Source organism: Porites lutea, chromosome 13 (genome assembly GCF_958299795.1).
Source record: "Porites lutea chromosome 13, jaPorLute2.1, whole genome shotgun sequence".
In the NCBI taxonomy this organism is placed as follows: Eukaryota; Metazoa; Cnidaria; class Anthozoa; order Scleractinia; family Poritidae; genus Porites; species Porites lutea.
In genome coordinates, this window is record NC_133213.1 from 16461975 (window position 1) to 16478702 (window position 16728).

At 37.9% G+C, this 16728-nt stretch overlaps 1 protein-coding gene across 1 annotated transcript; it reads right to left on the reverse strand.

Moving 5' to 3' along the window:
- Window positions 1–7009: 7009 nt before the first annotated feature.
- On the reverse strand, window positions 7010–11356 carry LOC140923028 (uncharacterized). Its single transcript, XM_073373085.1, has 5 exons — window positions 11222–11356; window positions 10774–10833; window positions 10089–10155; window positions 8449–9143; window positions 7010–7296 (listed from the first exon to the last, which is right to left on the reverse strand). Exons 2-5 carry the CDS (start codon window positions 10825–10827, stop codon window positions 7171–7173), a joined length of 942 nt encoding a protein of 313 aa, XP_073229186.1. The 5' UTR covers window positions 10828–10833; window positions 11222–11356; the 3' UTR covers window positions 7010–7170.
- Between the last annotated feature and the right edge of the window lie 5372 nt (window positions 11357–16728).

Sequence of the window (16728 nt, forward strand, 5' to 3'; positions counted from 1 at the left end):
TTAGAGAGAGACTACTGTTAATAGCTAATCGCTGACAATTTTCTTATACCCTAAAGTAGTTGCTTAACCTACGAACCTAAGCTTTTGCAAGCGCAGCTCGTGTCTCATCGATCTAGTGTTTAGGCAAGTGGCTACGTCAAGTAAAATAATCTTGTTTTTTAGAAATTGGGATATATGGCCACAAGTTGTGTTGCACGACTGTTTGTTCTAAGCTATGTTAAACGCTGCAAAACTATGCCTTTTATAGTATCCTGCGGAGGAGTGGTCTGCTCCACAGCCGTTAAAGCCGTTCTTTGTATGGTCACGCAACCCTCCTCCCCAAGTGGAGCGGTGCGTGACGTGGACAAAGAACGGCTATGAAACAGACCAGCGGAGGACCACCGCGGTCAAACGTCTAAATTGTTTTTTTTTGTTTTTTATTGCTGGGATTTCATTAACCAGTTAGAGAAAAATGGGCAAAGATGTATAAATCAGTTAGTCAACATAACTATCTTTCCATTTTTCTCAAAATTTTGAGCTTTTTTCGCTGAAAACGCTTCGCGCTAAAAGAGAATCATGTTTGAAAATGGCGCCGATAATAACGTCAGCATCGGTTTTCAATCACTTAGAACTTTTTTAGTAAACTTTAAAAAAGTTTAGTAAACTAACAGGATGTTGGTAATACCTTAAACTTTTCATAGTGAAAGTAGCAACCTTAACTTTGAAGTATTTCGCTTAACTTTTGCAAATTTCAGTCGTTTGACCGCTGTGAACCAGCGGAGGAGGCTTTTAGTTATTGGTCTCATTTTCTATTAGTAGCTTTGTTAGTCGTAGCTTGTGATCTGATTTAGTGATATTGCTGAGAATTTATACCTAGCAGGAGGTGGATCGGTGCCTCGATCCTCCTACTAAGCTATGTTATTACAATTAAATAGTAGCTGCTTTAGCTTTTCCCGTGTTCTTCGCTTTTAGTTTCTCTAAAACACCTACCAGGCTTGATAATGTGGTGCATCAGATTTGCTAAATTTCCAAAAATGATGTTTCCCTTGGAATGTGCCCATAATAATTAAATCATTTAGACTATATTATTCCATTTGCGCGATGACGTCACTTTACTGGTACGATCAGAATCCTCCATGGTTTTGCTTTGTTTCAAATCAGAGCTTTGGTAATTGGAACCTCGCTGGGATTAGTAAATTTATATATGAACAGGTAAAACGAAAGGATTATGGTCGTAGTATCAAAATGACGCCATCTTCCAAAAGGCCTATTTTAATTTTAATTTCCATTTCAAGTCACACGCAATCATATTTAGTTGCAGCTAAGTAAACTTCTCAAGAATTCATTATTTCATTTCATTTTATTTATTTATTCATTTAGTTATTTATTTTTACTGGTTTAGAAGCCTTTTTTTTTCAGAAGGTGGCACAGCTGGTTGAAAATAAGTGAGAGTCTCTGTAGGCGTTACATTTCGGCCTTATTTAATTTAAAGGAAATAGAAAAAAAATTCAAGTAAATAGGTAAGCACTTTTTTATAGCAAACTGCTATGAATTATTAGAATTTTTTGCCTTTTGCAAAAACTTGGAAAGAACTGCAAATGGTACAGAAGTTTCCCGTAAAAGTTTCCAGAAATTCCGCAAGCTGTTGAATTTCCGGAATGAGAACCATTAAACCGAAAATTCTAGAGATTCCAGGAGCAAAGTTAAATAAAACTTCCGGGAAAAAAATTTCGAAAACTCGGATATACCTCGCGAGCTTGTCCTCTTCTTTGGACATTTTGGAAAATGCGGTTCCATTCGCTACTGGAAGTAGCTGAAAACTCAAATTAAAACCAGACGTATCGGTTGAATGGAAAGCGGCTAGGATTTTACTTCGTCACGAAGCGGGTGGGGGGAAGGGGGAGAGTGATCTGCATATTTAAACTGTATTGTTTTTATTGAAGACAATTTGCTGGAAGGATGTAAGACTGCAGGGTGTACCTTAATCCAAAGGGCTACAACAGCTCGTAATATAATTCCCCATGACCAAATACCATGTGAAGATGGGGAAAAGAGGAGAAGTTTACGGTCATTCCCTTGAGCTGGTTCAAGTACCGACCTAGTAAAGATCAGTAAAGGCACTTGATAGCTTGGTGTCTAAAGACTGAGATGTTTTAAGTCCAACATAAGCTTCTGGTTAGTCTTTTTCAACTTCTGCATAGTCCTTTTTTGTTGCCCACCGTAAGAGATCACTCAAGAAAGCATTGCGCCCGCGTGAACTCAGAGGTTATCAATAAGACCAATAACCTTACCAATAACTAATAGCAAATCACAATGAGACGCAGATCGGAACTTGAAGCAAATGCATATGCGGCGTACACCAATGGGAAGGCAAACCTGCCTGTGAAATCACTCGTGTCAACTTCGGTGAAAGTACTTTTCGATTGCGAGTAAGATGGCTCAACACTGAATATCGAAAACGTATATGCATTCTCGTCCTGGGTGATCTTTAATCGATCATTGCGATCGTTTCCCTAAGCAAAGATATCCTGCGGGCCAGGATATGAGAAAACGGAAATGCCGATAAGTCAGGTGTAAAAGAAAAAAGGCACACATCGCTGACACATTTACCTGACCAGAAAGTTGTGTGCCATCAAGCTTGTGCTCAGATCCACGGTCATTAGTGCAGCCAAAGTGAACATGAAACTGGAGCAATTCGAAAGTGTTATCTCTCAGGGGACCCCCAGTTAGTGAAGCTCCATAGGAATCAGCAGGTTCAATTTCAGGTGAATACCCGTTGTTTTTAAGCGTCCCAGTAACAAGTCCCCTTGTTTCATCAAAAGTGATTTTTTAAAGGACGGTAGCTAGCTTCCTCAACCTCGCTCGTTTTGATGTCTATTGGGGATTGTTTATTTCTACCAAAGTGATTAGGCTAATTGGGATCCGTCATTAAGGTGGCTGGACACAGTTTTGCGGGCGGTCAGCGGTAACTCACGTGACGGCGCGTGTTTTAAATTAGACAAACAAACATGACGGCGAAAAAAGCAATGGTAGAAGACGATTTCTCAAAATCTACTCATTAAAATGTTATTTCTGGTAGAATTTTTGCTTTTATCGTGTTTTAGATAATAAGAACTTTAAAATGGAAGTTGAACAGACGAATTTTGTGACACATTTATTAATTACAGCAAATTATATTTTTGATTACCTAAAAACTCGTCTGTTAAAATTTGGTCAAATAAGTTTTAAATTAAATGATTAATTATAGCAAGCTGTGCGCAAGTTTATAGGAAAATCTAATGAGCGAATTTTATGTAAACTGAGCAAAAGTGAAATTTTAAGGTTGCATTCAATCGTTCATGTTGCCACGGAAACTACGAAAACGTCAAATTTTATCTGTCAATCAAAATCTTTCATCAGTTTATTTTTCAGTTGCCAAGTTTCAACCTGTGAGCTGCAACCTTTATCTTGCCATGATTTCGCAAATGACATATACTCACAAAGTGCCAAAACTGTGTTCAGCCACCTTAAGTTGGAGCATTTTAGTGGGGAAACAAATTAAAAGAGAAAAGTACAAAAGCTTACCATCGTCAGAGCGAAACTTTTGTGATTCGCTCTGATCTAAAACATGCCATATCAGACACTTCTATCAAAAATTTAGGACAACAAAAACCAAGAAAAAGGCAGCTGCTCTTTAAAAATCAAATGGAAATAAGAGTAATGAAATTCATTAAATTTGGTTTTATTCACGCCCTTTTAAGGTCACGTGGAAAAAAGTGATTTTATAAACTATTGTTCTCGTTTCACCCCCAGACCGCGACTGAACACCCTATGAAGGTGGTTAAAAGTGACTTTGTCAACGTTGATAAAGCTACTTGTTCCTGTTTAACCCATAAAACGACGCAGCACCGTGAAGTTTGTTTCAGAACCAACCCCTTCAAACATAACATAACATAAATAATTTAATCAACCAATGAGACACAAAAAGAAATCCACGAATTTATCGCGTGAGAAACGTCCCCAGGAGAGAATATTTAGGAAATCCCACCCTACTTTTCATGGAATCTTGCTCGAAGTCAGATTATTTTAAAGCCAAAATTGACAAAGCAGACAACCGCAGGCTATTTAAAACTGTTGATCGACTGTTCACCTCAGGATTACCGGTTTCACCAACTATCTATAATTCTCTGGATTCCTTGTCGGAAAATTTTAATGACTTTTATGTACAAAGGATTCGGAACCTCAGGAATGAGTTAGAGGGAATTTCTAAAGATCATGCTATACCTGTAGCTAATGACTCTGTTAGATGTTTTCACTTATTTTCGCAGTTCGAGATCTGATCTTTAGTTGTGATACGGTTAAACAAATTATCAGATCACTTTCGAGTACGTCTTGTTCACTCGACCCAGTACCAAGTCATCTTCTAAAGAATCACCTTCAGTTGACGCCATAAGTCCAGTTATAACAGCTATTGTCAACGAATCTTTAAACTCTGGTGAATTCCCTTCTGCGCTTAAACAATTATTGATTCGTCCAGTCCTGAAGAAGCCAGATCTTGACAAGGATGTTTTAAAAAAAATTACTGACTTGTAGCCAATACCTTTCCTAGCAAAAGTCATTGAGAAGGTTGTCGCTGTTCAGACACATGTCTTCTATGCAATCCGCCTACCGAAAACAGCATTCCACTGAAAGTAATGACTGATGTTCTTAGGACTGTTGATTGTCGGCAAGATGCAGTTTTATATTAGTCATGCTTGATTTGTCAACCGCATCTGACACCCTAGACCATACTATACTTTTGGATAGGCTGAGTAGATACTTCGGTTTTTCCCGCACAGTGCTAAGATGGTTTTCGTCTTATCTTACTGGTCGGATACAATGTGTTACTATTGGTAACACAACATCTAGCAGTCGAAGATTTGAATTTGGAGTTCCGCAAGGTTCGATACTCGGTCCTCTCTTCTTTACTCTTTATACAGCACCTATTCAAGACATAATTTCTGCCCATATAACCTACATTGTATGTTCTACGCCGATGACTCCCAACTCTAGATAAGTATTGATCCTCTTGATCAACGTCCTGCCTTCAACACCCTTCAGAAGTGTATTGGTCAAGTTATAGAATGGAGCATCATCAGTAAGCTAGCGTGCAATTAATCCTAGTAAAACAGAGGTTATTCAATTTAGTTCTCGTTTCGTCAAGAACCCAATTCTCAGTGATTTTTTGATTGGCGACTCTACTCTAAGAGTACAACCATCAGACCGACTTTGTAATCTTGGTGTCAACCTAGATATAGAAAGCTCAATCTTGCAAAAAGGCTATGCTAGCGATTCGATTCACTGGCAAATTGAGAAAGTGTCTGAGCAAGGATCACCTTAAGACGATGGTCAATGCTTTTGTTACGTCGCGTACTTTGAATTGAATTATTGTAACAGTTTATACTGTGGCTTACCCAAGCGAGAAATGGACAAGTTGCAACGTGTTCAGACTCTGTGCTGCACGCTTGGTTTCAGGAATAAGATCTCACCATATAACTCCTGTCATGAAAGGCTTTCATTGGCTTCCTATTGGTGCACGCATCGACTTTAAAATAGTGCTTTTAACATTTAAAATTTTAAAAGATTTATCTCCTTACTATTTGTCTTGACTCCTTCTCAATTATCAGCCGGCTCGTTTACTCCGCTCATTTCATAGATTGCTTTTCCAAGTTCTTTCAGTTAATAGCGTGGCTTATGAACACCGCTCATTTTCATATTATGCACCGAAAATCTAAAACAGTCTACCTGGTCATATCAAAAACTCTGAATCTGTCTCTACTTTTAAGCAACGTTTGAAAACTTTTCTTTTTAGGAATAATTACTGTATATAGTTTCATTTAGACTTTATTTATTGTGAGCGCATTTATTATAAGCGCTATTTTTGTAAGCGCAGTGAGAATTCTTTAAATGCGCCATAAAAACCTACTATTATTATATTATTAATTATTATTATCATGGGGTTGAAAACGCTTGTGAGCGAGTCAATCTGACTTTTCTCATGATTTGTGTGAAAGTTGCACGACACTTTTCAGCTAATCATACGTTTAGTATTAATTACCAAACTAATTTCCACACCATATGTTCATCACACTAAAATCTCTTCAGAGGGTAATTAAGATAGATTAGAATGAAGGAGAAGCCTTAGTTCAAAGTCCTAATGTGCAGGAAAAATAACTGTCTTATAATATGCCTTGTTCTCGTCTGGGTACGCTTTCGTTTGCACTCGCGATATGAAATGTCCCAGCAAGACATCCGGGATACAAAATATGCGCAGTATCTGCATGTACTTAGATGAGGAAGTCAAATGCAGTCTGGAAGGCCTTTTGTCGGCAGAGAAGATCAATGGATGGATGTTCGACTTACTCGTTTCGTCAAATCAACAAAATTCAAACGAGATTCAGCAGAAAGGGATTTCATGTCGAACTTGACGGTTTATCTTGATGAAGTGACAGAATACTCGAGGCCATCTCATCAAGTAGGTGTTTTCCAGAAAGGGATCACTCGATGGGAATTGTCTATAGAAGCAGTGCTTCCAGAAGATCTAACCGAAAAAGAAACAGTCAAAAGGTTTTTGCATGAACTCTGGAAGTGTTCGATTTCCTAATCTTCCGGTCTTTCGCCTTAAAACGATTTTCCAAAATTTTCAATAATTATGTACGGTAATCCTAGATTCTCAAATTTCTAACTATTTCGAGGTATTCCTTTGTATTTTCAAAATTCAACTACCATGTTCCCCAAACGATGTTAAGAAGAATTCCAGCTGCAGTATTTGCTACTGAAAATACGCGTCTTTACCCGATCAAACGCCGTAGGTGGAAGCAAAAAATGGGGATTCAGGTTATCTCGATCCATCAAAGTGCTTCCAAAAATTGAAAAATGTTGCCATCCACCTTAAGGAACTAGTTGTCTATCATTGCTTTGAGGAGAGGATTTAAATAAATCAGTGACTCCGCTATAAATCCCATCACCAGTTTATTGAGAACAAACAAGATACATTAGTGCAAAATAAAAAAAATTGCCTTATAAAAAACCTTACAAAAGTTAACGAAAACATAAAATTCTTAAAAAAAAAACTTTAAATAGCACAATTAAGTGCTATCTCAACATGATATGCACTTTGCCTGTTTTGTTTACCATTACTACCAGCTTTGTTTAATTTATTGCCATTATGATTCACTTGTCATTATTTTTCTTTGTGACGGAGTGCACATCGCGGTCATTCAATTTTTGGACTGGTCTGAAGTTGTCGCACATGTGCGGACCATAATACTTTGCTTCAAGTTTCCTGAACTTTTCGAGCTAGAACACAAAAAACAAACAAAATTAATTCATTAGTTTATTAACGACGCATCATTTGTTTTTTAAACTGACAGTTTGTGGTTCAATTTAAATACAGTGAATGTGTTGGTCTGACATTTTTGCATATGCAACATAAGAGCCTGCCCGTAATCTTGTAGAATAGACCTTTTGCAAAATCCTTGTAAATACTGTCGTTAAATCTTTCCCTTACGTATTTAAGGGCTCAAATTGCCTGTTATGAATAAAAAGGAGATTTGAGCCCTATAATTTCCAAATTTACAGGGTTTGTATGGAAAACCACTTAATCGTGACTGGGTGGCAAGAGTTGTTTTTAGCATACGAACCCTCGTAATTTTCGGCGGCTGTTGCCATCGCTAATTTTGCGATATACGGCTGAAAATTTACAGGCTACCTAATTTTAATATGCTCTTTCTGTTCCTGCTAACCAAATTTTTCAAAAGCTAACTGTTTTCGTGTTTACAGAAGGTTGAACACGTGTTCAACTAATCAATGCAAAAGGCCTGTTGACTCCTTTAAGTTTGTCTAAGAAATATTAACTGAACATACTTTACATCATCTGTTATTCCAGTTGTTTGTTTGTAGTACAATGTTAAAAACATTGAAATGGTAGACATTGTTGTCGCTTTTGCTACTGAAATATTCGCCATATGTGGCCAAAGGTCCTCCAATTTGTTTAAGGCAGTAAGAAGTAAGAAGAATGTCTTGAGGCCCCGCCAGGGTAAATTCCGACAAGCGACATGGCCCAAAAAGTAGCGACAGCGCGTAAAATGAAATCGCGACGAGAGACAACCTCCCTCGGCCAAATTGCGACAGTGACGGCAAAGCAAACAATAAGCGACAAGCATTTATAAACACCGACACGAGACGTTTTAAAATTCAGACGGGCGACATGGGACCCCCCCCCCCACCCCCCCCTGGAAGGGCCTCTGTCTTCCCAACATCACCCCATTTCCAAAGAAAGTCTCATTTATTCCTTTAAAAAATGTCAAAGAGCCGGTCAATGCTACTCTGACAGTGAGTGGCTGAACCACCGATGTGTTATCTTAGTACTTGTAGAGTGTACACTCCTAACTGTAAAGCGTAGAAGTTTACTTAAGCTAGGTTTCATTCAAGTTAGTTAGCATTACATACCTGACTGGTAGAAGCGAGGATATAATCTTTCAAAACTATCCACCGTATTGTTTGAGTGCAAGGAGGCGTAGTGAGGGAACCCCGGTAAGTGAAGTAACATTTTAAAGTCAAACGTTTGGCGCCTCCTTTCTTCTTTTTATAACCATTGTCATTGCCACCATTGTCTTTACCACCATTGTCATTGCCACCATTACCATTGCCGCCATTACCATTACCACCATCGCCATTACCATTGCCATTACCATTACCATTGCCATAACCATTGCCATTGCCATTGCCATTACCATTGCCATTACCATTGCCATTACCATTGCCATTACCATTACCATTGCCATAACCATTGCCATTGCCATTGCCATTGCCATTGCCATTACCATTGCCTTTACCATTGCCATTTCCATTGCCATTGCCATTGCCATTACCATTGCCATTACCATTGCCATTACCATTGCCACAACCATTGCCATTACCATTGCCATTACCATTGCCATTACCATTGCCATTACCATTGCCATAACCATTGCCATTACCATTGCCATTTCCATTGCCATTACCATTGCCATTGCCACAACCATTGCCATTACCATTGCCATTACCATTGCCACCATTATCTTTGCCCTTTTTAATGGAGCATTTTTTGGGAATGAGATCCTTTAAATAAATTCCATCTTCCTTTGTCACAGGATAGGTATCCTCTGTAAAAATAATATGACAGTGAATTGTACCTTACATCTCAGAGGTCACACAGTAAGATTTTGTCCACAAACTCAAAAGAGGTTCGTGAGTTTTGGAAAGTATGGTTTTTTTTTACTTGGAAGCTATCGAGGCGAGTTCTCAAGATGCAAAAAGTTTACGGATTGTTCTAGGGTTGGAAATATTATTAACTAATAACTGAGGTTCGCACACCAGATTCAGACCCACATTTAAAGTTGCAAAATACTTGTCTCCATCCCATTGGCTCTGTGACTGGCAGTTGAACAGAAGGTTTAATGTAATCTTATGGTGGATCAGAGAGACATTATTGTTAATAGCTAACTGCTAACAATTTTTTGGTACCCTAAAATAATTGTTTAACCTACAAACCTAAGCTATATCTTTTGAAGCCATGCAAGTAACTCGAGGCTCGTGTCTTATCAATTGTCCAGTAAAACAATCTTGCTTTTAATGAAAGGAAGTTAGGGAACAATTTTGAATTTGGAATATATGACTACAAGTGTTGCACGACTGTGTGTGTTTGAAGCTATGTTAAAACTATGCCTTAATCACAGTATCCTGCGGAGGAATGGTCTGCTCCACGTACAGCCGTTCTTTGTGTCGTCACGCAACGTTCCTCCCCAAGAAGAGCGTTGCGTGACGAGTACAAAGAACGGCTGTGAAGCAGACTAGCGGAGGAGGCTTTTAGTTATTGGTCTCATTTTGTACAAGTAGCTTTGTTAGTCGTAGCTTGTGATCTGTTTTTGTGAGATTGCGGAGAATTTATACCTACTCTAAAATCTAACGAAAATTATATTGTTAGCACGGAGAGGATCGGTGCATCCTCCTACTACGCTATGGTATCACAATTAAATAGTTGCTGCTAGATGGTGGTGGGTTTTGGCTGTTTCCGTATTCTTCGCTTATAGTTTCTCTAAAACACCTACCAGGCTTGATAATATGGTGCATCAGATTTGCCAACTTTCCAAAAATTTTGTTTCCCTTGGAAGGTGCCTATAATAATTAAACAATTTAGAATGACGTCAAGATGACGTTACTCTTCTATTACGACCAGAATCCTTCATGGCTTTGCCTTGTTTCAAATTAGGGCTTTGGTAATTGCATCCTCGCTGGGATTACCAAATTTATATATGAACAGGGAAAACGAAAGGATTATGGTCGTAGAAGTAAAATGACGCCATCTTCCAAAAGGCTTATTATAATTTTAATTTCCCCTTCAAGTCACACATATATTGAGGTGCATCCAAATAGACTTCTCAAGAATTCATAATTTTAATTTTTTTCACTGGTTTAGATGCCCGTTTTTTTTCGAAGATGACACAACTGGTTAAAAATTAATGAAAGTCTCTGTAGGCTTTACATTTCGGCCTTATTTAATTTAAAGGAAATGAAAAATATTATTGAGTAAGTAGACTAGCACGTTCATAGCAAACTGCTCTGAATTATTGGAATTCTTTTGTCTCTGGATGGTTATAGCCACGTTTTGCAGGAATAGGATTTTACTTCTTTACGAAGGAGGGGAAGGGGAGGGGAAGGTTGCTCTGCATATTTAAGTTGTAATGTTTCTATAGCGGACGAATTACAGGAAGGAAGGTAGACTGCAGGTTGTACCTTAATCCAAACGGCTACAACAGCTCGTGGTTCTTCATCATGACCAAAGACCATGTGAAGCTGGGGAAAACAAGAGAAGTTTAAGGTCATTCCCGATGAGTTGGTTCAAGTAGGGACCTAGTAGAGGCACTTGATCGTTTAGTGTCTAAGTAGTAAGATGTTTTCTGTACAACAATAACTTTTGGTTAGTCTTTTTCAAATTTTGCACACTCCCACTTTGTTGCCCACTGAAAGATCACTCAAGAAAGCACTGAGCCCGCAATTGCGAGTAATATGGTTCGGCACTGAATATTGGAAATGTATATACATTCCCGTCCTGGGTAATCATTTCCACCATTGCAATCGTTTGCCTTAACAAAGATATCACGGGCCAGGATATGAGAAAACTGAAATACCGAACTGAGTCAAATGTAAAAGAAAAAAGTTTCACGTCCTTGTTATCACTTACCTCACCAGACAGTTGTTTTCCATTGAGCTTGTGTTCAGACCCGCGTTCATTAACACAGCCAAAGTGAACATGAAACTCGAGCAATTCGAATTTGTTATTCCCAAGGGGACCTCCAGTTAGTGAAGCTCCACTGGAATCAGCAATTATAAGTTTAGGTGAATGCCCAGTGTTTTCAAGCGTTCCAGTAACAAGTCCCCTTTTGTTGTCAAAAGTGATTTTTAAACTACGGTAGCTATCTTCTTCCTCAACCTCGCTTGTTTTGATGTTTATTGGGGATTGCTTATTTCCACCACACTGATTACCCAGTTCGTGCCATTCTTCCGGACCTTTCACTATAACGAACAAGGAAATTAAAAAATGGAGCATTTTAGTGGGGAAACAAATTAAAAGCGTATTGTACAAAAGCCTACCTTCGTTAGAGCGATACTTGTGTTATTCGCTCCGACCCAAAACATGCCATAGCAGTCACTTCTATCACACTGACAAGACGACGATAAAAGACAGGTAAATTGCAGCTGCTCTTTAAAAATCAGATGTTAATGAGAGTGCTGAAATTCGACTAATTTGGTTTTATTAACGCACTTTTAAGGTGGTAAAAAGTAATTTTATAAATTTTGTTGATAAAACTATTGTTCTCGTTTCACCTCCAATCCGACGGAACACCCTGTAAAGGTGATTATTATAAAAGTGACTTTATCAACGTTGACAAAACTAATTGTAGTTGATAAAACTTAGTACTTGTTCCTGTTTGACCCCCAAACCGACGCCGCTCCGTACAGTTTGTTTTAGAACTAAACCCTTCAAACATAACATAAAATAAATAATTCAATCAGACAATGAGACGCCAAAACAAATTCACGAATTTATCACTGGGTAAAAACGCTTGTGAGCGAGTCAATCTGACTTTTCTCATGATTTGTGTGAAAGTCGCACGACACTTTTCAACTTATCATATACGTTTAGTATGAATTACCAAACTAATTTCTACACTATATGTTCATTACACTGAAATCTCTTCAGCGGGTAAGTTAGATTAGAATGAAGGAGAAACAATTCAAAGTCATAAGGTGGACGAGAAATAACTGTCTTATAACATGCCTTATTCTCGTCTGGGTCAAAAGCTTACACTGTCGTCTATGGCTGTATCTTCTTTGAACGCCTCTTTAGGATTTACTTTTCTCAAGAAACTGTCATGGATTTCCCAGATCTCGAGGTTCTTTAACAAATTGCATTTTGCGTACCAGATCAAAGTTCGTTCTAATATAGAAGGACAGTAACTAAATAAAGGTTTATGTAGCTCCAGTTATACTAACCGCCATCTTCTGTGATGTTTACATAGCCCCATTTTCCCTCTGAAAAAGATACAATTAAACATAATAAAGATAACTATAAATAAAGCGGCTAGTTTACAAAGAAACTGTGGTGTTGCGTTGATGGTGGTGTAAAACACAGATCTGGGTTTATCCTGATTTTACAACTGAATGTAGACTAGTGGGGGGGGGGGGGGGTTGGGGAGTTGAGAGGCTGGACGTTTCAAGCGTAGGCCCTTCGTTAGAGCGAATCCAAAGTTCCACTGCATGTAGCTAACTTACTAACTTTGCAAAGATCTCCCTCCTTTAAGACCTTTTTGATTCAAAGACGAGGACCAATACGGGGACGAAATTTTACTTTAAAGTTTTATTTCGCGTATTCTTAAAAATATACAGCTATTTCGAGAAAGGTTGTCGGAAAAAGTGCACGCGACAATCCCGAAGGGTGTTGTGGGTGATTTTGAGTTCGCTGTTTTTCAAAGAAATTTCAAGAAATTGCACGAGAAGCCACGGACATATGTTTGCGAGTGCTAAAAGAAAGCAACAAAAGTAGATTCGACAGCTACAGTGTCAGGAAAAGTGCATTGATCATATCCCATATTACCTTTCGGGATTGTCGAGTGCACAGTTTTGCCGACAACCTTTCTCGAAATAGCTGTATACCCCAGAAAGCTTCTTTGTAGCTTCTTTGTCACTTGATGACTTGTTGGTCGCTCGCTTGCTTGGCGGATTCGTTCTGACGAAGGCCTGGGGTTCGAATGCATGCGCATAACTAGCTCGGCGGTTACCCAAGATGACGTCTGCTTGTTGGTTGTTAATTGATTGAGTCTTTTAAAGGTGTTAGACAATGAATTATGCGCTCTGAAAGTTTCTACATGAACATAGGGTAAGTGTGTTTGCCATTTACTTGTGTTTTTCATAGATGTTGAGGTGTTTTTGCACAATTTAGTAAAAAGCTGAAGCACGATTTCTGCATTTTTGGCTAAAACATGAGCATAATTTACAAAACCAGCACAGTTGTTGGCATAATTTTAGAAATATAGGAGCACTGCTAGTAGCATATTATGCTACTTTTGCCAACACAATCTATCAAAGCGTACTCTCAGTAGAGATGTTCAATGTAAGCTTATTAACAATAACGATAAAAAGTCAAAAACCAAAAAATATGAGCGAAAGGACAGTGTTATTTGCCACACCCTAAAACGCTATAGTATCGGGTTTTGACGATGTGAAACGAGTTTACAAAGTGACAGGTACACTTCCTAATAAGCCATGCTGGGAGTATAGTTTCAAACAACGACTGCAAATGTTGGGGACAAAAATACGGTCCTAGTTGTTATGTCTTCTACATCACATAATTCACAACTTACCGCTCTCGCTATAGACAGCACCAATAGTAGTGAACAACACCAACAACTTTATTACTGATACCATTTCAAGGTTTCTAAAATTCGATTACAAAGCATAAAAACAACAATAAAATTGACTGATATGATATCAAAAAATGAGAGAAATTGACCTTGCTTGACTGTCCTAATGGTGGTTAAAGCGCAAATTCATGAAATGAAAAAAAACAACAACACTTTAACCTTACTTTTTTAAGTCCTAGAAAACAAATTGTACCATGCGAGGGCCTCGAGAAAGGTGCCAATTTTTTCAAAGCATTTCTGGGGTCGCAGACTCAAAAAGTGGAATGGCGTTAGTTAATAGTCATTGCTCGAAATCTGATAGGTGTAAAGGTGTTAGATGTGTAAGTTATATCTTCAATGAAAGATAATGCATACCTTAAAGACTGTTATCAAGTGAACTTCACAGCTGCTCTAACCGTTCTTTCTGTCGTATCCCACCGTGCCAGTCGCTTGTTACTGACCTACTAGTGTTCACGCCACTAACTGAAAAAGAACTGATCTGTCAAAGGACAAGCTGCGAGAAATAAATACTCCTATGATTCTGACTGACAAAAGCACTTAACAAGAGCTGAAATCCTGACGAACAGTATATGTATTTTCGACCTTGGCTTAATATCTTAACTAGTATGAATTAATCGAGACTATCATAATAAGTGGTTCCAGTGAAGGAGCAGGTGGGCTATGAGACTGTATATTATATTGCGTATTAAACTTGAAACCCTTCAAAAAAAAAAGACTCCACCAATTCAAGATACTTTATTTTCCCCAAAGACTTTGGGCTTTCAATCATCATAACCAAAAAGCAAGAAACTTTGTCGTTTTATGCACGATAGATAAAAGTAGGTATATGTGCAAAAAGCAATAAGCTCGGCATGCACGAAAAAAAAGTGGGTCTTCATTTAATTACGTAACAATAGGAACAATTGAAGGCAATATCGCCAGCGGGAAGTTGATGTTCGGAACTTTTTTAATCAATGTCGACTATTCCAAATTTAACCCTGGGCAACCCAGGACCACAAAAGTGGCTAAAAACAATGTACTGAGTAGATGATGGATGATATTTGTTGCCAATGTTTTAGAAAAACAATGTCTGTTACTAGGTACAAATGTTAACAGATTCTAATTTTAGTGCTAGTAAGTAAAAAAAACTTTATTCACAAAAAAATAATAAATAAAATATCTGTTAATTCACATGCGACGAAAAAAAACTAATAACTTCAAAATTTATGTAATAATGTATGTGTATTTAGCCTCGCTCGGCTAGAATTGCTTTTTGCTCTGATTCAGTTGATTGGTTCGACGCGTCCTAAGTTTGACGTCTGACCTAGCCTGTACCAGGCTCAGAGATAGTCGGGTCTGCTGAATTGAGAAAGCGCAAACACGCCCCTACAACATTTCGCGTGCCTTTCACTTTCGCGTCTTCCCCACTAACTGAGAGCCTGGAACAGGTTACGTCTGACCCAACAGACGATCTTAATTTAACTTAGGTCGACCCAACTAATTTAGAGTTTGGTTCGTCTCATGAAAAGTTCAACGTTTGGCCTAGGCCTCAGTCTGTAACGGAAAACAAAAATTGTTATCCATAGGATCTCTCATTAATTTTAATGTAAACATTGGGTCATACCAAAGGCTTTCAAGCAAATACAAAGCTATAATTTTTACAAAGAACACCTGATTGTGACACTTCAGTCCCAGTTGCACTTCACACGTTCTTGCTGTTTAAATAGTAAAATTTCTCAATAACGTGCAAATAATGTTAACTTTGCTTTTGTACAAGGTGTCAACGATATTGAGTTGTAAAGAAAAAAACGGTAGTGTAGAATCGCTAGCTCAGCGATGATGGCCCAGTACTTCGAAAACAGTATGTTGCCTCGCAATACCCACGTGAGTATGACGTAATCTTTTATTCTTAATATTGATTATAGTAATTTTAATTACCACTTTTATGTAACTGAAAATATGACATGTAAATAATTATGATCTAGTGCTCCTTGCAATGAAGCCAAGTGAAGCCAAATAAATTGAGTATTAAAACGAACTCTTAAATAGACAGTGAAATTTAACTAAAGAATCACTTTTAAAAAAATATGAAATTCTTAAAATGATTAAAATATTAATCGAACGTACGGTAACGACTGTCGTTGTTATTAAATGATGCGTTATAAGAGGAGTTTGTTTAAAAAAATAAATTTTTTATTGCTCTTATATCAGAGGACAATTTGTTCTAAAGTTTATCACCTGTTACAATAACCTGTCTCCAAATGTTTTCTTAAAAATAGTTCTGAGTAGCAATAGTTACATTCAGACTTTACATCATTTTTATGAAATTGTAAATGCCGAGACTAGGAATGTGTTCGAAGAACTTGAATTACTTGCAGAATAAGACATCACGTCTTTACCACATTCGAGGCACGTGTACGAAATGTAAAATGCAAAAATAAAAATGTTCTAGAAGTTTAAAAATCCTCGAAATATATTTCGCTCTTCGAGCCTCGTGATTGACGGTAAACTGGTCCTTACGGCAAGGTGATAAAGAAGTAACCGAAGAATAAAACAATATATACAGGGTGCTCCAAAAGTTCGTTCCTCTACTCTATAAGTCCGTATTTCAGTACGATTGGACTTGGTAAGCAAATCATTTAAACAAAAGTTGTGTCTTTCAATCTAATTCACTAATATCATACTTGTTGTTCCATCTTTTGACTCGAAGTGTACTTCCGCGCCAAAGGTGCGCGTGCGCGTGCGCGAGTATATTTTCAAGTCATATATTTTTTGTATTTTATAGTCC

Coding starts and splice junctions, on each gene's coding strand:
- LOC140923028 (XM_073373085.1), bottom strand. CDS start 10,827: ATGGTCTTTGGTCATGATGAAGAACCACGAGCTGTTGTAGCCGTTTGG. Junction 10,156..10,773: donor TTGTAGCCGTTTGGATTAAG/GTACAACCTGCA, acceptor TAATTATTATAG/GCACCTTCCAAGGGAAACAA. Junction 9,144..10,088: donor GCACCATATTATCAAGCCTG/GTAGGTGTTTTA, acceptor TTATTTTTACAG/AGGATACCTATCCTGTGACA.